Consider the following 27,447-nt stretch of genomic DNA (forward strand, 5'->3'; position numbering starts at 1 on the left):
TTTATGGCCTTTTTGCATCAGAATTTTATTTCTTATCATATGACACCTACAGACCGGCGCGCAAGGCAATCATTTGACCTTTTTCACATCTTCTAAAATAATTATTTAGAAAAACAAGTGTAAGCAACAAAGAGGCTGACTCATGGTCCCCGTTCGCTCCGTCTTGCCAAGCCAAGAAAACAAGAAGAAAAGTACCTCGCTCAACTGAAATCCATTTTTTTAATTATTATTATTTTTCAGCATCGTCTGACGTCACAAAAGGTGACCTGTATACCGTCTCCATGGCAACTAGCAGCTATGACGCTGTTACAGGTGCGTGATCTGATTTTCCGGCTGTTGTCACCGCAGCTCTTTGAACATTCGCTCCATTCATTCCACTCATGCCAAGAATCAGTTGTTCCAGAACTGCTTCCCTCCTGTCGTTCGTCGGAGTCGCTTTCCATTTCCTGTCCCTTTCCACCGCCTCCATTACCTCCTAACAAGACAACGAAAATTATGTTATCACTACTAAACAAAAGTAGACATTGTATATATATTGGTAAGAGGGCATAGGGGTTTCGTAAAGGAGGCAGAACAGCAGTCTTCATATGTGTAATTTTTCCCCCATGGAAAGGTTGCCATTAACCCTAACCCTAACTCTACCAACCAAGTCTCTAGTACTTTTTAAATATTTTGGGCGCACTCCGTAGAATAGGGTCAAGCTATTTTGTATGTCGCCGTCAACTAATCACTCAATGCAAGCATCTAGTTCTGTTACCCTATAAGTTTTAGGATGAATTTTTTTTTGTCCACATTAAAGGTCCAGATTAAGGAACTTTACTTAATGCACGTTTTCCCTGTAGTCCATTTACATCTTCCTTATAAATTAAGTTTGGTTAACCTTAAAACTGGCCTTAAAATATTAAGTAATGAATAGTTTGTGTACTTTGTGTGCTCTAAACGTCTTTTATCAGAAGCTTTCAGAACTTGATTTTAATGTTCAATGAAATGTTTCCTTACTTTTAGCTGGCGGATAAATTCCTGTGATTTATATTGCGTATAGTGACTTAATTAAGCTTCTCTTTTTTATTTAAAATTCCTTGGTGACTAGGTTACAATTGGTCAGTTTATTTTACTCACAATTAACCTTGCTCAGTACCATTAGGTAAACCAAATACACCTCGTGGATTTCCCGCATAGATAGCGAGTTCTTCGATTTTTAAAGATCATTAACGACGACCTCCTTTTCACCAAGAAATTACTGCTTTAAATTCAAATCTCAGAGTTTGCATTATACATACCAATCAGAACACAAAGACAAAATACAAGCAAGTGCATGATCCACTCCGGGAAGAAGATAGTTAAGCTTTCCCTTGGATAGATAAGCACAACTTTTAGAGCGAAATAGGTGAAAAGGTATTGGTACCGCTTTTCAAGAGGACCCAGTTGTAAGGAATTGTCAAGAGAAGTATGCTATGCGATTTAGTTGGCATAAAGGATGTTTACTTAATATAAACTCTCAGCTCGTAACGATTGGGTAATAAATGTCTGAAAAAAAAACATCGGCTACCTAAGAATGACAAAAATTGCGACTAAGCGTTTACAGAAAAAATCTACTGTAAGTCAAGGTAGGCTAGGACAAGAATCTGTCGTCAATACCTGCCTTTGTTTTGTATGAATCGCTTCTAATATATAAACGAATATGTAAAACATTCCAAAGAAACGTTAATCGGAGTGTTGTTTCACTAAGAATGTCCGGTCAACATAGTGACACGTTAGTCAAAACATTCTGTGGTTGGTATATAATTCGTCTGGCATTATTGTCCAATCCGTGCGTGCTGATCAATTAACCTTTGTCGCGGAATGGATATTATCAGGGAACAGTAGGATTTTTAACATTAGAGACCTGAAAATTTCCGTCAAAATAAGATTTTGAGACAAACAGGAAGATGTTACAAAAACTACTGATGGCATCAGTCAACAACGCTGCTGGATTTGTTGTAGGCTCCCACGCAGGCGTTGTGAGGTGAATCGTGTTTGTGGGGAGAGATTTTAAAATACATGAAACTCCCCTGAAAACTCCTGCATGGAAGCCGGCTATATTTGATGTGGCATCAGTTATTTAATACCTACCAATACATTCCTGAAACGAACATTTGACGTTTTGTAAAGGACTACCAATGCATTTTAGGCCATTGTTAGACGGAGGAGGCCTGGTGCAAGTTCTTCTCCTCGTTTTCGAACATCCTTTGTTGCAAGGGCCCCAGTTTCCCCATAAAGACCAACCACCGTCAACTACAAAGTAAATTAAGATTTCCAAGTGCTCCCTGGTAAGTCTAGATAACGTTAAGGGGGAGGGGGGGGGGGAGTGTTGGTGAAAAGCTGATGCCAATCGTTACCCGATCAACAATTTGGGCGTCTTACACAAGAAAACAAAAATTGTTCTTTTGATGAAACGATTGTACTTTTGCGTGCTCATGATGATTACATCATGAAGCCGGTGTCAATGATTACCTAACTGTAACCACTCTTTAGAGTGTTATTCATATATTAATGGGAAGCTGGGTGAAGGAGAGGAAATCAACAATAGACTGATAGCGGATGACTAAGATGCCTTTATATACTAAATTCCAGAATAATTATGAATTTCTTTTTGTTTACCTGGGCATGGAATATCCTTGTTGCATTTTTCGGTTTCCACGTGTTGACCAGAACAAGATTTTCCACCGTTGGACACGGGTGGGTTGGAGCAAGAACGAGATCTGGAGCGTGTTCCTTCAGCACATTTTGTTGTGCACTGACTCCAGGTATTCCACAATGACCAACCTCCGTCCACTGATTAACACAGATTAGAAAAACTGTTCTCGTAAATTAAACGCGTGGTGCCTATCTTACTTTGCGTTCATTTACTGCCAATAACGCACTTAGCCTGCAGAAGACAAGCGACAGGCCATTTCCCAGTTCCAAAACTCTCACTTTCAAAACGAGGCTAAGTGCAAAACCTTTCTTGTGAAAATGAGTTTTGTTTGCATGAGAATAAAAAATTATTTTCATATCAATAGCTTCGCACTTAGCCTGTCTTTGAAACAGAGGCATGGGTCAGCTAGTAAATGTCCTACCTCAGATTACAAGGCACAAGAACAGCAGCAGGACAACTGACACACTGCGCCCTTAGCAAGCTAAGGCTATGTTCATAATAATAATCACCAGCTTTTCCCGTCTGCATTTCAAAACCTCAACCACGCAGGATCTTCAAAATATCAGCACAACAGACTTTTTGGTTTCAGTTAAAACCATCATATTACTACTATCGAAAGTTAGGAATACTTTGACATCCGTTTTAATTACAGGTAGTATGGATTTGGGTTGATACAGCTAAACGAAATCTTCACTTCATGTCACTAAAGGAAACTTTTCAACGAGTCACAGTCACTTATTTTTGTTTGTAGTTCATTACCTGGACAGAATACATGTTTATTACAGTTCCGCGACATTTCCGTCAGACCCTCACACGGTTTGCCACCATAGGCCACAGGTGGGTTGGTGCAGGACCGATTACGCCTTTGAGTTCCTCCGCCGCAAGTAACACTGCATTTGCTCCAGTTTCCCCATGAAGTCCAACCTCCATCAACTAACAGCAACAAATTAGAAATAGTACAAAACATTATTGCTATGTACGTCGTTGATTCTAGGCTGTAGGGACGGGGGCGGGGGGGGGGGGGGGGGTGTGGGGCAGTTAGGGTTGGTGTTCAAATGATCGAAATTTTTTTTCATCTGATTATTTAAGCTAATCATATTCATTACTTTTATAAAACCTTCATTTCCACGTTTTTCAAGCAAGAACTGAGCTCTTTTAAGTTTCTATCGTTTTGCTTTTGTTTTTCAACTTCCTTTTACTGCCGTTGTTCGTGTGGCGTTCATCATCCTTTTAAAATCGCTTTTATTTATAAGAGTTATTGTCTGATTACCTGGACAAGGACTGGTGTTACATTTTCTGCTCTCGCTGTTCATACCAGGGCATTTACGTCCACCATTGGCTGGGAGTGGCATGTCACATGACCGCAGACGGGACTGGATTCCTTCTCCACAAGTTGTACTACAGCTTCCCCATAACCCCCAGCAACTCCACCCACCGTGGACTAGAAAAGTAAGTAGGGTAAGCTGGTATTTTGCACAAGGAAACGAATACTAGTTTAATACTCCATAATACTCAAGCTCAATTTACTAAAGTCTTTGACCTTATAGAGGACATGCGAGTTATTATGAAACTCATCGCTAAAAGCTTAACAATTGTCTTGGCTGTGCAGCGATCACCTTTACCAATTTCTTCTGAGACATAGCAGGAACACCCAACGTCAATTTTCGGAAAATATCTGTTCGGAAGACGATTTGAGATCTAGAATTTTCGGAACATTCATTGTAAAATTTCTTGCTTGCTTGCCTCTCCTAGGATTTTCGAACTTCTAAAAAATGGTATAATTGCCCATTTTTAACGGATTTTTACCTTGAAAAGGTCACCTAGAATTTTCGGGAGCCTTTTTTCTGGCTGAAATTTTCGAAAAGGCAAATTTTGATCCCTATAATTTAAAGACTAACCTTGTTCACAACATTCTCCTCCGTACTGTGACGAGCATTTACATCTGGTTGGCTCTAAAATGCCTCCATTATAGCAATATCTGTTGCAATCACGAGACTGACTCAATCGAAACGGGCAAATGCCTCCGCAAATAGCAGGTTGCAGCAACTAGTGGCATGGAAGAACAAACTCCTGATCACTTTTGAAAATTTTGACTAGCACATGAAACGTCGTGTTTATGCAATGGCCCAAGAACCAAAGTCTTCATGTAAAAAAGGTGTTTCCTAATTTCCCGGGGAAGTGAAAAATAAGGAGGGTGGGTGCGGGACCTAAACAGTATAGTAAAAGGGATGGGGGAATTAGATAGACAGTATAATGATCAGTTGAGTTGGAAAGTTTGAGGTGCCTTAAATATCGATTGCTAGAATGCCCTCTCTCCACTGCTGCTTTCAAAACAGTCTATATAGCTTAAGTGCCCATCCCTGCGAGAACATTTCCAGTACTTCCCTTGAATTAAACAACAAAATAAAGCTGTGGTCCACATTGTGCTTGAGTAGCACACTGATACGCGGTACGCCGTTTTAGTTTAAAAATTAAAGTCAATGGGCCAAATATTTAAACGTAGTTTAGCCAGTGTTTAACAAAACCGCGTTCTAAGTCATTTTCAATTTGCCCAACGATCTTATCTAAACATCATTTATTGTGAACAGTTTTATGAAAGCATATAGAGAAGACTAGGAAAGCATTTATCTTGTTAAACAACAGTAGTATAGTAAATGTTGCCATCTCACTCACTCACTTATTTCTAACTCATCTCGCAATATATCGCTCCTCTTGTTCACTCATTTCGCAAAAACTCATTCGTTTAACTCACTTCATTCACTTCATTCAATTCGTTCGATTCGTTCGCTTCGCTCACTCATCTCACTCATTTTCATTCAGTTCATTCAGTTCATTCAGTTCGTTCAACTCATTCGTATTGCTTCAATCGTTCACAAGTAGTCGCTCACATTGCTCGAAGAGTTAGAAATAAGTGAGTGAGTGAGATGTCAACATTTACTATACTACACTATAATAAAGAAGTGATAAAGATATTGAATCAGAAAAAATAAATTTGATTTAAGAAATAAAAAATAAAATAATAATATAGTAAGCAATGTCTCAACAAATTTTTACTGATAAACAACTTCAGAGTTTGTCTTTGGAAGAATTAAAAAAAATTTTATCACAAAAAAAACAAAAAGTTAAGAAAGATTATAAGGAATTGGAAAAAAAGATGAAAGTTATTGAAAAAATAAAAAAAGTGAGTGAATTTGAAAATAAAATTAAACAAGGTAAAGTTAAACCAAAAGTTAATTCAAAAAAGATTAAAACCAAAGTTAAACCAAAAAAGATTAAATCTAAAGTGGTTACCAAAAAGATAAAATCATTTGAGGATTATTTTGAGGAATGTATAAGATACTCCGGACTATTTACGAAAAGCTCTTGAGAGAGCTATAAATGAGTATGAACAAGGAATTGAAATTGAAAAATCAGCTCTAAACGAATTTGCTAAAAAATATATTATCAAGGGAAAACCAGGTATTTTACCTCTTCAGTTCTTTATAAATAAAAAACATATTATTAAAAATTTTCTTAGAAATCATCGTAATACTAAAGTAAGGTTTATTTTAGTTTGTATTATGGAAAAAAAGGAAAAAAAAACAAAAGATAGTAGTTTAACTTTTAAAGTTCAAGATAAATCATATTTTAATTCTATTACATTCAATAATTTTACATCATCTGATATAAAAGATATTTTTAAAAAAAGTATAGTACAGATTAATGAAAAAGTGTCTAATTATCAAAAAAATGGAAGTGGGTGGTATTTTAAAGAAATTTATCAACTAGAAATTCATACAACTCAATTAAAACCAATGAAAGGTTCTTCTTATATTCCTCTTCCAGATTGGATTATGAGAAAAAAAGCAATTGTTAGTATTCGAAATAAAGATGATAAATGTTTTATTTGGTCAGTACTTCGTTATCTTCATCCAAGAGAAAAAAATGATAGTCGATTTACAGATTTAAAAAAGTATGAGAATGATCTTATCACTAAAGGAATTACATTTCCAATGAAAGTAAAAGACATTAACAAATTTGAAAAACTTAATCCAAATCTTCCAGGAATAAATGTTTTTTCAAATGATGAACAAACTATTTATCCTTTGAAAATGGCTGAGAAAGATTGTAAAAATACTATTGATTTATTTTTGTATGAAGAAGATGGTAAATTTCATTATTCATTAATTAAAAACTTTTCTCGCCTTGTACGTAGTCAAATTACTTCAAGAACATATGAGCCTATACAAATTTGTAAGAGATGTCTTTGTTATTTTACAAAACCAGAATTATTAGATAAACACATCAAATATTGTTCTAGTAATAAATCAGCATTTGTAAAAATGCCAGAAAAAAACAAAACTTTACATTTTACTAACTATGATAGACAACTTCCTATTCCTTTTGTTATATATGCAGATTTTGAATGTTTTACTAAACCAATGAATAGCTGTTCCCCCAATCCTAAAGATTCTTACAACTATAACTATCAAAAACACGAACCATCAGGATTTTGTTTTTACGCAAAGGGTATTGTTAATAAAATAATTAAACCAATCATTTATACAAAAAAATCAGATGATGAAGATATTGCTAAAATATTTGTAGAAAAACTTACAGAAATGACTAAAGGGATATATGAAGATTTTTATCGTAAACCAAAACCTTTAGTAATGAGTGAAAAATCAAATAAAGATTTTCATAATGCGGTTAATTGTCATATTTGTAGTGGTGAATTAGGTAAAGATAAAGTTAGAGATCATTGTCATTTTACAGGTAAGTACCGTGGTGCAGCACATAACAAATGTAATCTTATGTGTAAAAAACCAAGAATATTACCAGTTATATTTCACAATCTTCAGGGTTATGATGCTCATCTATTTATTAAACAACTTGCTAAAATAGATGGTGATCTTAGTTGTATTCCATCTACTGAAGAAAAATATCTTTCATTTTCTAAATCTATTAAAGTTGGAGAGTATAAAAATATTCATGGTGATAATAAAGCAATAAATTTTGAAATCAGATTTGTGGACTCATTCAAATTTCTTCAAACATCACTAGCCAATCTTGTTTCAAATTTAAACCAAGATGATTTTCATATTACAAAACATGCGTTTAAGCGTAACACTTCATTACTAACTCGTAAAGGAGTTTATCCTTATGACTATGTATCATCAATTGAAAAACTATCAGAAACACAACTTCCACCAAAACAGGGGTTCTATTCAAAACTATATGATGAAGATATAAGTGATGAAGATTACCAACATGCTATTAAAGTTTGGAATACATTTGGGTGTAAAACAATAAGAGAATATCACGATCTTTACCTAAAATCTGATGTAATGCTTTTGGCAGATGTGTTTGAAAAATTTAGGAAAACTTGTCTTAAACATTACAAATTAGATCCAGCTCATTACTACACATCTCCTGGATTAGCTTGGGATGCATGTCTAAAAACAACAGGACAACGTTTAGACTTATTACATGATTACGATATGTTAATGATGTTTGAGAGAGGTATTCGTGGAGGAATAACACATATATCAAAAAGATATGTAGAAGCAAATAATAAATATATGGAAAATTATAATCCTGAAAAGAAATCATCATTTATACAATATTTGGACGCAAACAATCTTTATGGTTGGGCTATGTCTCAGAATTTACCAATACATGGTTTTAAAATGATTACAAATATTACAGTGGAAAAGGTAATGGAAATTTTAGAAAAAACAAATGATAGTATGGTAAATACTGGTAAGAAGGGATATATTTTTGAAGTTGATTTGGAGTATCCACCAGACTTATGGGATCTTCATAATGACTATCCTCTTGCACCTGAATTAATAAAGGTTAATGGAGTTGAAAAACTAATATGTCATTTTAAACCAAGAAAAAATTATGTTATTCATTACAGAGCTCTTAGACAATGTCTTGAGTTGGGTATGAAGATTACTGCTGTTCACAGAGGAATATTATTTTATCAGTCTCCTTGGATGGAACCATATATAAGAAAAAATACAGAACTTCGAAAATGTGCTGCAAACAATTTTGAGAAAGACTTTTTTAAACTAATGAACAATTCAGTTTTTGGTAAAACAATAGAAAATATTAGAAAGCGTCAAAATATAGTACTTGTTGATGACCGTAAAAAAGCATTAAAACTATCAAATCGTCCAAACTTTGATAGATGTACAATATTTGATCGAAATCTTATTGCTATTCATATGAAAAAGACAGAAGTGTATTTTAATAAACCAGTATATGTTGGTCAAGCAATTTTAGACTTATCAAAAACTTTAATGTTTGATTTTCATTATAATTATATCAAAGATAAATATGGAAAAAAAGCTGAATTGTTGTTTACAGATACTGACAGTCTAATGTATCAGATTAAAACAAAAGATTTTTACGAAGATATATGTTATGATATAAAAAATAAATTTGATACTAGTGATTTTCCATCAGATCATCCTTCTGGAATAACTACAGGAGTTAACAAAAAAGTGATTGGTATGTTTAAGGATGAAGCATCAGGAAAACAGATAACTCATTTTGTTGGATTAAGGCCTAAACTATACAGCTATAAAGTTGAGGGTGAAAAAGAATTAAAGAAGTGTAAAGGAATAAAAAAAAATGTGGTAAAAAAGTCATTAATATTTGATGATTATGTTAGATGTTTATTTTCTGGTGAAAAAGAAATGAGAAAGATGAAAATAATAAGAAGTGATAAGCACGATCTGTATTCAAAAGAGGTTAACAAAGTAGCTCTAAGTAATCAAGATGATAAGAGACATGTTTTAAATGATCAAATACATACTCTAGCTATTAGAGAAAAATATTAGATTTAAGATATAATAAGTAGAAATAATAAATGTCATATACAGAAGAAGAAATAAAAAAATATCTCAATATTTTACATAATTATAAAGTAGAAGAAAGTGAGGGGATTAAAAAGTCAAAAGTAGCTTCATGTTTAGGCTGTAAAAATACAGAATCTTTTTTCATTGATTTTGGTCAAAAAATATGTTACAATTGTGGAACAGTAAATGGACATGTATTAGGATTTTACGATATGAAAGATTATGATAGGGTACATTATAGAAAAAAGAGTATTTATCATAGGAAGTATTACTACGATAAAAAGGTTAATCAGATTTCTAAACTAATAGATCTTCCTGATGAACAAAAATGTGAACTTTACAACAGGTTATTAAAAATAGATAATTACATTATGGAAAATATTAACAAACAATATTTTAGAAAGAGAATGATAAATATTACTTATGTAATAAAAAAAATTTTGGATGAAATGGGGTGTGAAAAGTATAAGAGTATAGAGCTTAAAATAAATCCTAAAACTTTAGAAACTTATGATAATTGGTGGAAAAGTTATAAAGAAATAATAAAATAAATTTTTATATTAAAGTAATAATATAAAAAATTTAATCTTCTAAATATTTATAATCGTAATGATATACATCAAACATATGCATAAATGCTTTTTTCATACAAAAAAGATCTTCGTCTATTTCAAAATCATCACCTTTATTTATTTTTAATTTAATATCCATTTGACTTAAAAAATTAGATATTATTTTAAAATTAAGAGTTTCATCTTTAATTTTAGTCTCTATTTTTGATAACAAATCTTTAGTTTTCATTTTAACTAAATCTTCATAACTTTTATTATCAAAATATAAATTTTCAAAGGTTTTTTCTTTTTTTTCATAAAACGATAAAAATTCTTTAGTAAGATTTTCATCATAGTATTTTCTTTTTAATTTTACTTCATCAAATTCTTCTAATAAGTAATCGTTATGCACATGTTCGTAAAATTCTTTCATTAATTTTTTACCAAGTTTTTTAAGATCTTTTTTTTGAATAATACAAGCTCTCATTTTATATTAATAATTATATTATATTATTCCTTTATGAAAAATCCAGTATAATATTCCAGTTAGATATCCAAGAACTTCACTTTTTATTGGAGAATCAAATAAGTATACACATCCTCTTCCAGCTTTGTAATTTTTGTGAAAAGATTTAAATGCTCTATGAAATATTAAATGATTTTTGATTATCGAACTATTAGATTTAATAGGTAAAGTATTTAGTTTATAAATTATTGTTTCAAGTGAAATATAATCTTTTACATAATGTTCGTATAAAAATCGATATATCAGTGCTGTTTTTATAATATCTTCTGTGTGTTTTATATTTTTAATTGTAGGGTAGTAAAAGTTAACGTAATTAACAATAGTTTTTATCATTTTTATTAATCACATATATTAAATTTATTATTATATTTAATCTCAAATTTATCTGGTTCAGGAGATTGATCAATTATCATATCATCTATTAGTTTCATTCTATCTACGAATTTTTGTTTATCCCATTCATCTCCTCTAAGTACAGCTCGAAGTTCAACAAGAACTTTTTCATAAGTTGTGTAAGCAATACGAGTCATTTCTATTTTTCTCTTGTAGTTATTTTTCTTTCCTACTCCAGCAACAATTACTCCAGCTCCATTTATTACTCCGAGAATAACAGGATTAAGTGTAATTCCACCAATAATAGTTCCTATTGATACCAAACATATTCCAGTAATTGTAAAAAAATTATCAAGAAATTTATAACTTTTATAAGATCTCTTAAAACACCAATATTTTTTATGGTAGTAACTGTAAAAATCTTTTATTGTTTTAATATCTGATTTTGATAGAGATGGGTCTATGTGATTAAAATCAAAGATATCCTTCATTTTATTATTTTATATATATAATCTTAGTTTAGTCTATAATACATAATTTCCGTTTATCTTTTCTTGTAGTAATATATGATGATGTACTGAAGAGTCAATGTCGTAAAAGTTTGGAGAGTACATAAATTTTTCTATCACTGATTCTTTACATAAAAATTCAAATTCAAGGTTAGCTGAAGTTCTTACAATATTAGCGTCTAAGTCTGCGGAATAGTTACTTATATTAACTTTTGTAATATTATCATTAATACTTTCTGTTAACCATAAAACTATTTTTTTTCCACTAAAACTAGATGGTATTGCTAAATTTTTTCTTACATTACCAATATTTATGTTTAGATAATTAGTTATAGATAAATAGTATAAAAATAAAAGTTGTTGTCTTGAATTTGCATTAGACACATCATATTTCTTTATACTAAAATTATTTCTTCTAAAATGAGAAAAAACAATACATAAAGTGTAACTTGTATTTTTAATTGGTGGTTTAAAAGAAATATTATAATTATTTATTCTTAATCCACCTTCTTTTATGTTATCCATTGTTTTACTTGGAAATGTAATATTTTGTGCAGAATTTCCTGTAATAGAGGACAAAGCATTAAACACAACACCAATTGAACTTTTATTTAGAACATAATTGTTTGAATCGCTAAAGTCAAAAAAATGTTCAAAATATTTTCTATAAACATAATTTTTTATAAAAGGTAAATTTTTATTTACAATTCCAACTGTTGCTGTATTAATTTCATTTACCATTCCAACTGTTGCTGCACTATTATTATTATTTTTATCAAGATTAATGTTTAATATTTTTTTATTATTTGCATTTATGTCAACATTGTATGTAACTTCTGTTGGTTTGATATCAAATGCTGTGTGATAGTCATAAACTTTATCTGGGTCGATATTGCTTACTTTACCCACAATACCATAAGTAACAAAATAAACTCCTGAAAACTGTCTTGGATACACAGACAAGTCACTTCCTTCTTGTGGAATATTAACAAGAAAATGAAGAAAGAACCTATTACCAGTTGACAACTTCTTAAAATTAACTACTATTCTATGGTAATACATAAATTGTGTTTGATTTGCTGCATCTGTATATCTATGACTAAGTTTTTTTACACTTACATTTTCAATTGATAATCCTCTTGAAGTTCCTTTGTCTACACTTATTTGAGATTTATGCCAAAGTTGATAGTCAGTGTTTAGTATTTCCAAACATAGTGTGTAATCAACATTAGCGGTTAATCTGTAAAAGTTAACTGACATTTTGTACTTATACCCACCTTGAGAATTTTTGTTTATTTTTACATAAATTACTTTGTGGTTATAGTTATGAAAATTACCTTTTGAAGCAGGTAAGTCTGCTATTTTTGATATAACAAAACTAGTTCCACTATCTATTTCATCAGTCCATTGTGCTGCATTAGACATAAGAAAAGTAAATTGATCGTTGTAATGACTTGGTTGAACTGCAGTGTGATGAATTAGACTATCAACATAATTTTTATTTACACCATCATTGTCTTGGGTTGGATTACTTAAACTAATAATTTTTTTATTGTTCATATTTAAGTTTCCAGTCATACGATCCGTTCCATCTTTTTTAAAATAACCTGTTGTAAATCCTTTATCATCCACATACTTTTTGGTTGCAGCATCTGTATCATTAAAAGGTGGTCTTAGACCAATTATAGATTTATTATTCATGTTAAGTGAGTTTAACATTTTATTTGTTCCACCAACATGTAGATACTTTATATCTGTAAAGGCTAATGGTGTTGGTTGTTTAGGGCCCATTGGAATTGGTAGGTTTAAAATTCTATGATTATCCATGTTAAGATTACCTTTCATTGGATAAGATCCATCTCTATCAAGAAATGTATTGTCTACATAATCTTTTGTAGGAGGTTCTTTTCCATCCAGTGGTGTGCTTAGATTTTTAATTCGGTATGTATTTCTCATATCAATGTTTGAATCAATTGTTAGGTTTGATGTCGAGGTGGGTTTATCATCCACATACTTTTTGTTTGCTACGTCATTATTAGCTGTTGGTTTACCAACATTAGTTATTTTATTATTATTCATGCTTAAATCACCAATCATTGTTCGTGAACCATCTCTATTAAGAAAATTACTGTCCGCATATTGTTTTGTTGCTGGCTCATCTGCATCATTTGGATGTTTAAGTTTTAAAATACGAAAGCTATTTTTCATATCAATGTTTGAATCAACTGTTAATCTTGATGTTTTGGGTGCCCCGCTAGAATTATCATCAACATACTTTTTTGTAGCAGCATCAGTATTAGCAGTTGGTGTACCAACATTTCTTATTTTTTTATTTATCATATCATAATCACCATCAGAAGTAAGATTAAATCCAACTCCTGGTGCTCCTTGAATTCCTTTTGCAAATGAGTTATCTTTTTGTTCGTTAAATATTCCCATTTTATCTAATGATTATATTTTTCTCTTAAGGTAGAGGTGTTAGACTACTAGTAAAGTTTTTAGCAATACCTTTTTTAGGCTTATCAATGTACAAAAATGTAAATGGTTTTTTTGTTGCTGTTCTATACGTTTCTTTATCAACTCCTAATTCTGAGGATATACGATTTGCTTCTCTCGATGATGGAAATTCATACAGACAGTAGTGAGAACAATTTAATCTAATATCCTTTGGAGTTTTGTAAAATGATTGACTTAGGTATATTACAGAACAATTCTTATGACGACCTTGGATGAAATAATCAATAAGTTCTCTTTGATTTTTATCACATACGTAATCATCAAATATTACAAGTTTTTGATTATCCTCATATTCCATTTCTGTCACTGGAATTATTTCATCATTACTTACATTTAGTATTTCATATCCCATTTTATGACTTAATTCTCTCATTTTTTGAATTAACTTTTGATACTTATCCTGTTCTAGATTACGAGCGTAAAGATAAATTTCATCATAATACAAAAGTGGTTTAATTAACATATGATAAAGCAAATTAGTTTTACCACTTCCACTGTTTCCACAGATTAACATTCTAAAAGTATCTGATGGCATGTAAGGAAATAGCTGTTTATATTTTTTATCCGGATCATCGACACTATCATAATTTGGTATTTCCATTTTATATAATAGTTATATATTTATTATATAAAATGGATATTGAAGAATACAAAAAACTTGCAAGAAATAAAATTGAAGCTGACGCTTTAACTCAACAGGTGAGAAATGTTATAAAAGAAACAAAATGGCAAAAACAAAATATGAGAGAGGGGTTTACAGAAACATTTAAACCACTTATTAAATCTCAAGATAGTATTAAAAAAAGTATTGATGAGCAGCAAAACGCAACTATAGCACAACTTCAAGCTAATCAACTTGCTCTTACACAAGGACTTAATCAAAACAGACTTGCTATAACTGAAGGATTTGATAAAATTGATGAAGTAAAAAAATGGGATTTGACTCAATTACCTTTTTTTGAGGCGATTGAAGATGATACGTCTAAATCAGATAAAGAAACACAAACCGAAAATAAAGAACAAAAAACTGTACAATTTAGTAAAGATTTTTTTGATAGAGGTTTAGTTAATAAAAAATACATAGATATTTTAAAAGAATATGGATATGATCTTCCTTCTATATATTTTGAAGAAAAAGATATTAATAAAATTAATTCTGCATTAGATGTTAGCAAAGATCAAATAGAGGTATATTACAATTTATTAAGAAATAAAGCAGATATAGGATATGATAAAAGAATAGGTGTCAGGATAGCTGCACCGCGAAGTAAAAATCCACATCAACAAACAAAAATTGAAATAGATAACTACAATGCGCTAAGTTATTTTATTTTTAATCTACATAATGTTAAAGAATATTTAGAAAAATCTGGCTCTGGAATGATTTACTTCAACAACCCACATCATCTTCTTAAAAGACTTGAATTACTTGGTGGTTCAATTCTTGCTGGGAATAATGGTGTGATACCTGAGTTTTCTAAAATAGCACATCTTCTAAACCAAATGAAAGTAATCTCAAAAAAACAACTGAATGATTTACTAAAAACTTATATAACAATTAGATAAATGGAAGAACGAGCTATTCATATTTCTTCAATAAATAGGGAAAAAAGAGGAACAAGCAGACCCGGTGATTTTACTATTAAGTTTAATCCATCTTTAAAACTTGACCCTGAAAAGAAACATCAACTTGCTCTTGATCGGTTGTCCATGACTTACTCTTGGTACAACATTAGAAGTGATTATAAAAATAATAAAATTAAATATACTCACGATGGATCCACTTGGCAAACAATTAATTTTACAGATGGAATGTATTCCTACTCAGATATTAATGATTATATTCATCAGTATATGGATCAAAAATCTCACTCATCAGGTTCAAGTGGAAATAAAACTTATTCAATTAATATAACATTTATACTATCCACCTATCGAGTGTTAGTATCAATTGAGGGGGATTATCAATTAGATCTGAGAGGAACAGAATTTGGAGACTTGATTGGATTTGAAAAAAAACTTATTACAAAAACAGAGTATGGAACAAAACTACCAAATATAACAAATTCTATTGATGTGTTAAATATTAACACAACAGCAATAACTAATAGTATTGTAAATGGAATAAATACAAATACCATAGCTGTAATACCAACTGATAATTTAACAAGATCTTTTCCATTTACTTTCGAGCCTAAAAGACCATTATATTGTGACGTTTCTGCGTTTAAAATTGATGAAATGAGAATATTTGTTACAGACTCAGTTGGAAGACCAGTAAATTTTAATGGTATAGATTGGTATATGACTTTACTTCTTCATTCGATGTAATACTTCATATTTATATAACTATTAAAATAAAATGATGCGACAATCAGAGTTTAAAATGAAACTTGACCCTGAATTGGGTAAATATACAAGACAACATATTTATGGAGAAGGAATGATGGATGGGTTTAAATCGGTTGGTAAAAAAATATTTGGAAAGACAATGAAAAAAACTGCTAAAAAAGTGCTCAAAAAAGTGGTGATAAATTACTAAAAATGACTGCAACAAAAACTGGTGAATATTCTGGTAAAAAGGCTGGTGATAAAATAGTGCAAATGTTATCCAAAGAAAAGGTAAAATCCACCAAAAAAACCCCTTCAAAAAAAAATGTTGAAAGTTTACCAACAAGAAAAATGACTCAACAAGAAATAAATCAAAGAGTGAATTCCATTCTTAGTGGAGGTACATTAAACTAAAAAAAATTATATAATTATTAAAATAAAATGAAGTCTTTTAGAAATCCAAATTATCTAGAGAGATATGAAGATGTTGTTTTTGATCTGGAACAAGCTATTAATACAGCTCCAGCAAACAACACTGATCAAGATAGAAATAACCTTAAATTTATCACTGACAATTCAGGTGAAGTAACACCATTTGATTGGTATAATGCTAGAATAGCAATAGATTTTAAAGTTCAAAAACGTGATGGTACTAATTTTGTTATTGGAGCTAATGTAGATGATGACAGTCTTACAGCTGCTAGAAACGCTCAGTATATTGCATATAGAGATGATCAAATGGGAATTGTAAATGGAGCAAATAGTTTTATTTCAAGATTATCAGTACTAGCAAATGGAAAAGAACTATACCAGTGTAATTATGCTAATCATAGTGTAAATATAAAAAATTTACTTGAGTATAACAAAACTTACGCTGAATCAGTTGCAACAAATGAATTTTATTATCTTGATACATCAACAACTGCTAATAAAAATAGATTTATTAAAAGACAAGTTACTCATCGTCAAAATGCTGCTGGTGGCGCTGATGAAGCAGGTTTCATGTTAGATAACACCCCATCATCTTATAATAAAGGATTTGCAAAGCGTAAAGCTTTACTTGGAACATCATCCACAGTACGCTGTGAAATTCCACTTAATAGGTATTCATTTTTTGAGGCGCTTGAAGATAAACTTCTTCCTAACACTAAAATCGAAATAAATTTTGAGATTGAAAAAGATGATAATCTTATTTGGAGGGCTGGAGGAGATCGTTGTCGAGTAGTAGTTACTCGTCTTCAACTTTTTGTACCTCGGATTGTATTCAATGCAGAAGGAAGTAAATTATTTATGGAAAACTATCTCAAACCATATAAATGGACCTATCTAAAAGAGGTTGTTGAGAGAAACATTGCTGGAAATCAAAGAACTGGTAATTTTAGAATTACAAATGGTATATCAAAACCACGACATGTATTTGTTTTTATAATTAACACACCAAATATAGATACACAAACAGCAAATCCATTTTTGTATAATACTTTCAGTGTTTCTACAGATCCAAGGACTCTTGACAGGTGTTATCTTGAGGTAGGAAATGGAAATGAATATCCTGATATTCACTACAAACCTTCAACAGATCCTTCAAGAGTTTTTAGAGATGTTATGAAGTATGTTTATGCTAACAATGATTTTCAAGGAGGTACACTTCTTACTAGATCTACTTTTGAAAATATATGTCCATTTGTATATTTTGACTTAACCAAGCAAAAACTAGACATAAAAGATGGGGTGACAAAACTTGCATTTCATTATGAGTTATCTGGAACAACTGCAGCTAACTACAATGTTTATGCTCTGGTACTTCACGAAACTGAAGCTGAAATAACACAACAAAATGGAAAACTATTGTTAAGAGCATAACCCCTCCCTTAGCTACACCACATATGATTACACAGAAATTTCTACAAGTTGTTATGATTACACAGAAATTTCTACAAGTTGTTATGATTACACAGAAATTTCTACAAGTTGTTATGATTACACAAAATTAAATACAAGCGTAAAAGAATGATGTGTAATCATTGATTGGATAAAAAAAAATCATACGATATTTATATTACAGCAGGTACATAAAACCACCAAAACAAAATAATATAAATATTATAATAAAAATGACAACTTATATTGAATACGGAGTAAAACTTACAGATGGACAAAAGTCAAAATTGGCTTCTGCAATATTAAACAAATCACCACTAACTCTTCGGTTAAAACATGGACATCTTCGAGGTTCTGATGAGTTAATGCTAACAAAAAGACAAATTTCTAAAATAAAAAAATCTATTTCAAATGGTACCGGATCGGATATAAAGATAAGTAAAACACAGATTAGACGTTCTGTAAAACATGGTGGAAACTTATTTTCATCACTCGCTTCTCTTGGAGCAAAAGTACTACCATATGCGATTAAAGGAGTATCAAAAGTTGTTCCTGCATTGGCTACTGGTGCTGCCACTGCACTTGGAGAAATTGGATTAAATAAAATTTTTGGAAAAGGAATAACAATCCCCCATAAATTTTTTCCAATGCTACCACCTATTGTAAGAGAATTTACACAATCACAAATAAACCAAATTAACAAAGCACATCAAACAGGTGGACGATTAATTATTAAACCAACTCGTAAACAAATAGAAGGAGGATTTCTTGGAACACTTGCTTCTATTGGTATACCAATGGCAATTAGTTTAGTATCTAAGATGTTTGGTTCTGGACTACAAGTAGATAGAAGTAATTCATCCAATACATCAAATGTTTACGTTCCACCTCCTCCATCTACTTATGGTGAAGGTTATCCTTATCACTCACCACCTTTTATAGGTACATGGAACAACCCAATAGGAATGGGAGTTAAAAAAAAAAAGCCCAAATCCAGGGGAAAAGGAATACTACTAGGAAAAAACAGCCCATTCAACTCAATTCCCATTCTAGGTACCATTTTGTAATTAAACCACTATCCAACTTTGACCTTATGGAATGGATAAAAAGACTTGGTATTAAAAATTTTAGAGGAATATATAGTCGTGATAGACTACCAAAAAAGATTAGAAAAGAATGTGGAATAATTAATCTAGATGATATTACAGGTCCTGGAACACATTGGGTTTGTTATAGAAATATAGATAATTTAGTTGAGTATTTTGATCCATTTGGACTAATAATGCCAAATGAAGCATTGAAATATTTTAATACTTCTGGAAAACAAATAGTTTACTCAATGGATGAAATACAAAATCGTAATACTGTTCTATGTGGTTATTGGTGTTTATACTACTTATTTGAGAGACAGAGGGGTAATAGTATTCTAGATGTAATACATAACCCTCATTTTGATGATGACAATAGTGATTTTATAAAAGCATACTTTGGAGGATAAAATATAGTTTAATATAAAATAATATAATATTTAATAAATATTATATTTTTTTTAATATTCTTTTTTTAATTGATCAATTTAAGATATTAAACAACTTAATTTTTCATATTCTTTTTTTAATTGATCAATTGAAGATATTAAACAACTTAATTTTTCATATTTTTTAAAAAGTTCATCAAATTCTTTATCATTAATTATGCTTGAAACTTTATCAAAAAAAATAAATTCTTCTCTTAATAAAGATTCAGAAAATTTACAATATTTAATTTTTTCAAAAAGTTTTTTTCTAAGATCATCCTTTGTACAAATTAACGATTTATTTTTATTAAATAAATTATCTAAACTTTCTTCCATTTTATAGTATATTTAATTTTTTTAAACCATTTTTATTCACTATCAACTGGTGTATTCTTTAGTAGTTTAACCTTCTCAACTTTTGTGTTTAAATCTCTAACACTATCAACTATGTCAACAAAATTTGAGTAAATGTCAATAAGACGATAAAGTTTTTTCTTTTTATCATTATTTATACTCAACCATGAATATTCCTCATTTCTAATTTTTTTCCACATATCACATTCATTAACCATTAACACTCTGGAAAGATTATCATTTTTCTTTCTAAGTGACTCCATCTCATTATATATTTTTGATCGCACTTCTTTTTCAAAATCCTTAATTGTTTTAACATCAATATTTTTCTCAATCTCAGAAAAGAATTTAGCCTCCATTTATTATATAAACAGATACTTACCTTTTACAACTTTGTTGAGAGTATTTGCTTTTTCACTTATTTCCATAAGCAACTCAAATATTTTTATAAATTTAGTATCATTTTCCAATCTAGAAAAATCAGCATATTCATAACTCATATTAAGGTTACTATGTATCTTTTCAAGCTCACTTTTAATAAAATTAGATCTAATAGACATATTTTATCTAAGCATATATTAAATGAAAGAATCATATTGCATTAAAGATAAAAGAGTAACTCCTTGTACAGAACCAAGTGGTTACCAACAAGATAAAAGAGGAAGAACTCAATTCTTTTGTAGATGTGCAGTTTGTGGAATTAAAAAAGTTAGATACGTAAAAACTGGTACAGCTTCTCAAACTGGAAGTGGAAAAAAGAGGTCAAAAAACTAGTAAGCCCGTCTGAAGGGGCGGGCGTCTTTGATACTGTAGTTGGTACAGCAGTTGATGGATTTGTACATTTTGGTTTACCTTGGATGGGTAAAAAAGCAGTTGAAATGGGTAAATATGGAGCAAGTGAGTTAATGAGAAATAAAAACGTTCAAAAAAAAGCTGTAAACTATGGAATAAATAAACTTACCCCATTTATTCAAGATTCTGTTGGATCAGCAATGGATCAACTGTCAACAAAAGTTAGACCAAATAAAAAGTATAAAACTGATAGACCAGAGTTGGATGGAAGAGGATTAGATATTCATAACGCTATTCTAAAAGTGGCACCCAAAAAAGGTTTTGTTTTACCAGGTCATAATTATACTGGCCCTGGTAATCCTCTTGAGGACCAACTTCGTTATGATGATAAGGGTAATATATTAGAAATCTACCAACAACCAACAGGACCAACTGATGCGGTTAGTATGCAACATGATGTTGACTACACAGTTTGTGGAAATAAACCAAAAAGTGAACAAGTAAAATGTAAAAATGAAGCTGATAAAAAAATGATAAAATCACTAGATGCAATTCCTTGGAAAAAAAGACAATGGGGGCATGCTATGGCTAGAACTATGATAAATACAAAACAAAAACTTGGAATGGGTTTAAACGCCAGTCGGCGTTGAGTAATGATTGGTCTCAACAATTAGCCGACGAACTGCACAAACCAATCACACGAAACTTTCAAAAGAGATCAGTAGTCTCAAATGGAATTGATGATATCTGGGCTGCTGATTTAGTTGAAATGCAAAAGTTTAGTAAGTGGAATAAAGGGATTAAATATTTGTTAATGGTTATTGATGTGTTTAGTAAGTATGGATGGATAAGGGGATTAAAAGATAAGAAAACTGAAACTGTTAGTAAAGCATTTGAGGATATATTCAAAAGTAAACGTAAACCTAAAATGTTATGGACTGATAAAGGTTCTGAGTTTATAAGTAAAACGTTTAAAGATTTTTTGAAAAGAGAGGGAATCAAGTTGTATCACACTGAAAATGAAGAGAAATCAAGTGTTGTTGAGAGATGGAATAAAACAATGAAAAACAGAATGTGGAAGATGTTTACTGTTAATAACAATAATGTTTACTGGGATAAGATAGATAAACTAGTTGATGATTACAATAATACTATTCATTCTAGTATAAAAATGACTCCTGTTGAAGCAAGTAAAAAGAAGAATCAGAATAAAGTTTGGTCTAATTTGTATGGTGATTTAATTTACTTGAAACCTGGTAAACCAAAGTTTGCAATTGGTGATCATGTTAGAATTTCAAAATATAAGAGGCAAGTATTTGATAAAGGATACACACCAAACTGGACAGAGGAGATATTTGTAATTGATAAAGTTCTTCCAACAAAACCTATTACGTATAGTATTGTTGATTTGATGGGAGAAGAGATCAAGGGTTCTTTTTATGAACAAGAATTACAGAAAGCAAAACAACAAACATTTAGAATAGAAAAGATTATCAGACGAGATAATAAGAAAAAAATGGCATTAGTAAAATGGAGTGGTTATCCTGATAAATTTAACTCATGGGTAAGTTTAAAAGATTTGGTTGATTTTTAATACAAAATAATGTTGTATTAAAAATAAAAAATACTATTATTACTCTTCATCACTAACTTTTTCAAGTAATGCTTCAAGACCATCTTTTGTATAATCACCCTCACTCTCTTCTTCTTCCTCTTCAAATGCTAGTAAAGACTCTCTAGGTTTGAGTGGTTTAACATAGCACTCATGTACTTTTATTTGTAAAGATGTTACAGTTTTACTTATGAATATTCCTTCAATTATAAGAGCCAATTTAACATTACAGTATTGATTAAGATATTTAAAAGGATTTAGATCACGACCTCCCTTTCCCTTAAACAAAGATAAAATTTTTTTTGTTTTTTCTGAATAAATAAGTTTTGCATAAAGAACTGGTGCTGATGATTCATCAACTTTTGTTTTCTTTTTTCCTTTATTGTCTGTGTATTCTATTTGTTTATGGTAAAGTGGTGAAGATAAACTTGATGCCATATCAGGACCATATTCATTTTCTAAATATTGTTGTGATGCAGTTGTAATATTATTAATAACATCAAAAAATTCTTTTTCTTTAGTACTTGGTTCACTATCGCGAGACCAAAGACATACTGGTATTGAGTAACCTACTAACTTTTTGGTATCTTGGTTTTTCTTTTCATTTACTCCAAAAGAGAAAAGAAATGGAGTTTCTATTACAAGTGGACCTTTTTTCTTATTTGTATACTTAATCTCAATTGGAATACGTTTGTATTTGATTTTGCTATCTTTTACTTTGTACTCTTTGCTATTATTAAAGATAATATTGTCTTGGGTAATATTTTCGTAACTTGACAACTGCATTTTATTAATATTTAGTTATTCCTTAAACCACTTTTAAATATTCAAACGTGTATTTTTGACCGTCTTTTTTTGAAGTAGCTGATTTACAATATATATACTTCTCCTCACAAATCATTTTAACATGACCTGCATTAATTCCTAATAACTTGTTAACTGAGTATAAACTATTGTAAATAGCTTCTTCATTTGTTAACATATTAATTGCCTTAACTTTTTTTCTATTTTTATGATTATCCTTAAGAAAACTATAATCTCTATTAATTGTTGATTTTTTATTATTTTCACTTATTGATACTAATTCCAAATTTTTCAACCTATTATCTGTTCTGATGTAATTGATATGATTAATATGTTTATCACTTTCTATTACCCCATAAAAACACTCATAAACAAATCGATGTATAAGATAATTTTTTACTTTATTTTTTGCCACAGATATACAAAATCTCAAATAACCATTATTATTAAGATTTCCTAACATAGGTTTTCTTATTCTAACATTCATAATTTCACCATATTTATTTGCTGCATATTTTTCATAAATAGGATGAGTATAAAACTTTTCATCGTTTTTGATTATGAGAACCATTTTATATTTAATATTATTTCTTTAAGCATAATATTTCAAATTTATTTTTTAGGCCAAAGTAAATTAACAGACCAGAAGTTACTCGATTCTGGATTAGTATAAGTTAATTCACCCTTTTTATTTTTAATCTTCATAGCACGAGACAAATATTTATCTCTTCTCTCTTTATCCTTGTGAATAGTAAAGTCTGGATATTTAGGAGAACCAAAGTGAACTTTCTTTCCACCTGGAAGTTTAGCCATGTATTTGTTATTTTTACGAGATGAATAATCAAGTGATTCAGCACCGAGTTTTTCAGCATTTTTGGTTAATTTTTTAAACTCTTCTCCTGTAAGAACATTTTTTTCTTGAATTACATCATCAGCTACAAAATCTTTATCCTCTTTTGTAAAAGTAGTTTCGATTTCATCCATTTTTTTATTACTTGTTTAGATTATATTTTAATTTTCCTCTTCTTATGGGACGAATATGACCTGTTCCTTCAACTTCCTCTTCAAATATCTTATATTTTCTAGAAGTTTTAATCTTTGAAAAAAACCTTAATATAACTTTTTTTAAATCTAACCAACCAGGAGAACCTAATTCTAAATTTAAATCTACTCCTACTTCATCCATCACAGTATAAGCAGTATCATAAAAAAGTCTATCCATAAGTTTGTGAATTCCTCTTAAATATTCATCACCTAATATTGGTTTTAATCTATTAAAAGGAAAAAGTATATCATAAACGTCTAAACATTTGTTAATAACTTCAATTCTTTTTTTAATTACAGTTTCTTTTTTTGGCCAAAGATCAAAAAGATTTTCTTGTTTATTACAAACAAAATCACCCATATAATAAAAAAGAAATGCAATATTTTTTATCATATGATATTCATCTCCTTTATCATATTCATCTTCACTATAATATTCATCTTCATTAATATTTTCATTAATATTTTCGTTTAAAAGATCCATTCTTATTAGTTGTTTAGATTATTCTTAGTTTTATGATATTCTTCTAAATATTTTAAATCTCTTTTATATTCAGTAGTAAAATGTTTTTTCCATTTTATAAATTAATATTTAAATATTTAAATCTTAATTATAAAAAAATGAACTATCATTATCCAAAAGTTTGCAGACATTGGCGAGAAAAAATACAAAGAAAACGTAGATTATCAAATTTATTACCAGATGAACTTGATAAATTTCATATTTTAAGTGAACACGTAAGCAACCTTGTTCATATAATTAATAATAGTGGTTTTGATCAAGATCAGACATTGTCTAACAAAATAAAGGAAATAAAATTTGATTTTCTTCTTGTTGACAGACATGATCAAAAAGAAGAATTACCATTTAAATTTATTATTGAGGGGTGGAAATCAAGACTAAAATGGAACCACAATTACGAAAACCACATATACAGAAATGAAGAATTTATTGATTTAGTTGAAAAATATGCTAGAATGTATTATGCAATCAAAATTTTGGACACAAATATGGACTTTGTAAAATTAAAAATAAGAAAGTTGTATCCAGAATTTCATAATCTTGATTGTGATTACAGATACAAATTTACTGACGACACAGACTCTGAAAGTGAACAAAGTGAAAATGAAAACTAATTTAAAAGTTTTTATATTTCTTATTTTATAACAAAAAAAAATGTTATAAAATAAATATTTTTTTTACTTATTCAATATCACTATCAAAATAATTTATTACATTAATCTTATCAAAAAAACAACAACCAACTTTGTACTCATTGTGTCTTCGTAACATAATAATTCTGTTGCATTTTTAAACAAATTATCCAATTCTTCTCTTGTATTAAAATAACTTTCTTCTACATTAAATGTTTTAACATTATTAAAAACATCTTTTAAATCAATACTACCATCGTTCACTGATATAACTGTTTGATTAATATTACTATCAATATTTTTTAATATTTGGTAATCTTCTTTACTATCAAATATTAATCCACGAACTCTGAATCGTTTACAAATATTTTGATTGTTTTTTGATTTAAAACCCATTATATTTTTTTATATTTATTTCTTTAAATCAAATTTATTTTTTCTGCTTCAATATCTCTAACACTTCTTTATTATAGTGTAGTATAGTAAATGTTGACATCTCACTCACTCACTTATTTCTAACTCTTCGAGCAATGTGAGCGACTACTTGTGAACGATTGAAGCAATACGAATGAGTTGAACGAACTGAATGAACTGAATGAACTGAATGAAAATGAGTGAGATGAGTGAGCGAAGCGAACGAATCGAACGAATTGAATGAAGTGAATGAAGTGAATGAAGTGAGTTAAACGAATGAGTTTTTGCGAAATGAGTGAACAAGAGGAGCGATATATTGCGAGATGAGTTAGAAATAAGTGAGTGAGTGAGATGGCAACATTTACTATACTACTAACAACTCACCAAAGAAGAGATCTGGCGGTTCAAAGATTTGTTAAACCGCGGCTTAAGTTAGTCTTCGTTTAAATATTTGGCCCAATAAAGGTTTTAGCAGCGGCGTAGCCTGCGTGGCAGGCAGGTGCCGGTAAGTTATTATTATTATTATTACTATTATTAGAGGCAGGCAACGGGTTTTTAGGGCCAAGGCGGAAATCTCGAGGAAGCGGGAGGGAGAAAAGGAGAGGAAAAAGTAAATACGCTGGTTAAGTTAAGTAAGGTTAAGCTGAGTTGGTAGAACGAGCGCTTGACTGCAATGCGGGATTCATGTCGCCGCTCCAATCCCTGTAGCTGGACTAATACTCGGGATCTTAAAATCATTAAGGAATGAGGGTACTGCCTTCACCGTTACTGCAAACGGCTAAACCGAAATATAGAGTCCTCAATTAGTACTTTCGTACTAAATACATCGACTCTCAAACAACGTGCGTTCTTCAGAGTGTTATTTGCTTGGAAAGGATCGAAGTCTTGGTTGGTATTCGGATAGTGAAAATGCTGAACAGTAATGGTAGTCTGTCATCAAAATGTTGCAGACCACAGTTTCTAAAGTTGCTTCATTTGAATTAAACTCACCTTTCTTGTGCGCTTTTGCCATCCACGATTTCCACACGCAATTGAACATTGACTCCACCTACTCCACGCACCAACTCGGCAGTTTTGTGCCTTGCGGGAGCCCCTATCATCATCATCATGATCGTAGTCGTCGTCATAACTTCTACACTGACTTGGCTTGGTTGGTTCTGGTTTTGGAGTCTTACGTTTTCGGTATTTGCGGCGATGACGGGATTCAACGCTAGAAAAAGCCAGCAGAATGAATAAAACAACCAAAACTAAAAACGGGCGCATTGGTGGCTAGAAAGGCAACATTCACATTTGAGAATCAAATCACACTGAGATAGCGGCGGTATCTAGGCTGCCCTGATCGTTGCACGATTTAGGGCTTACAGCCAAGTGTACATGACTTTTGATTCAGACTGAAGCATTTGTTAACCGATGAAAATGGTAAGAATATTGTTCTTAGGGGATTTGCGGAGAGCTATACACTGAACTTTGGCCAAACTATAGACAGCACACAGGAGCGCAGAAAGGTATTAACGACACAAAATTGTACTGAATAAACCTCTCGAGTGTTCATTCAAACAAAGTAGGCAATTTTGACAATGAGT

General features: G+C 30.6%; 2 protein-coding genes across 2 annotated transcripts; one reads left to right on the top strand and one right to left on the bottom strand.

Annotated features, from left to right (window-relative positions):
• On the bottom strand, positions 1-27,426 carry LOC140936240 (properdin-like). Its single transcript, XM_073385673.1, has 7 exons — positions 26,855-27,426; positions 4,576-4,723; positions 3,948-4,118; positions 3,437-3,610; positions 2,641-2,814; positions 2,113-2,274; positions 1-475 (listed from the first exon to the last, which is right to left on the bottom strand). The coding sequence occupies exons 1-7, from the start codon at positions 27,125-27,127 to the stop codon at positions 237-239; spliced, it is 1,341 nt and encodes a 446-aa protein (XP_073241774.1). The 5' UTR covers positions 27,128-27,426; the 3' UTR covers positions 1-236.
• Positions 7,279-9,507, top strand: LOC140939043 (uncharacterized). The gene is made up of 3 exons (XM_073388600.1): positions 7,279-7,432; positions 7,808-8,605; positions 8,924-9,507. The coding sequence occupies exons 1-3, from the start codon at positions 7,279-7,281 to the stop codon at positions 9,505-9,507; spliced, it is 1,536 nt and encodes a 511-aa protein (XP_073244701.1).
• Positions 27,427-27,447: the final 21 nt, after the last annotated feature.

This window comes from Porites lutea, chromosome 5, assembly GCF_958299795.1.
Source record: "Porites lutea chromosome 5, jaPorLute2.1, whole genome shotgun sequence".
NCBI lineage: Eukaryota > Metazoa > Cnidaria > Anthozoa > Scleractinia > Poritidae > Porites > Porites lutea.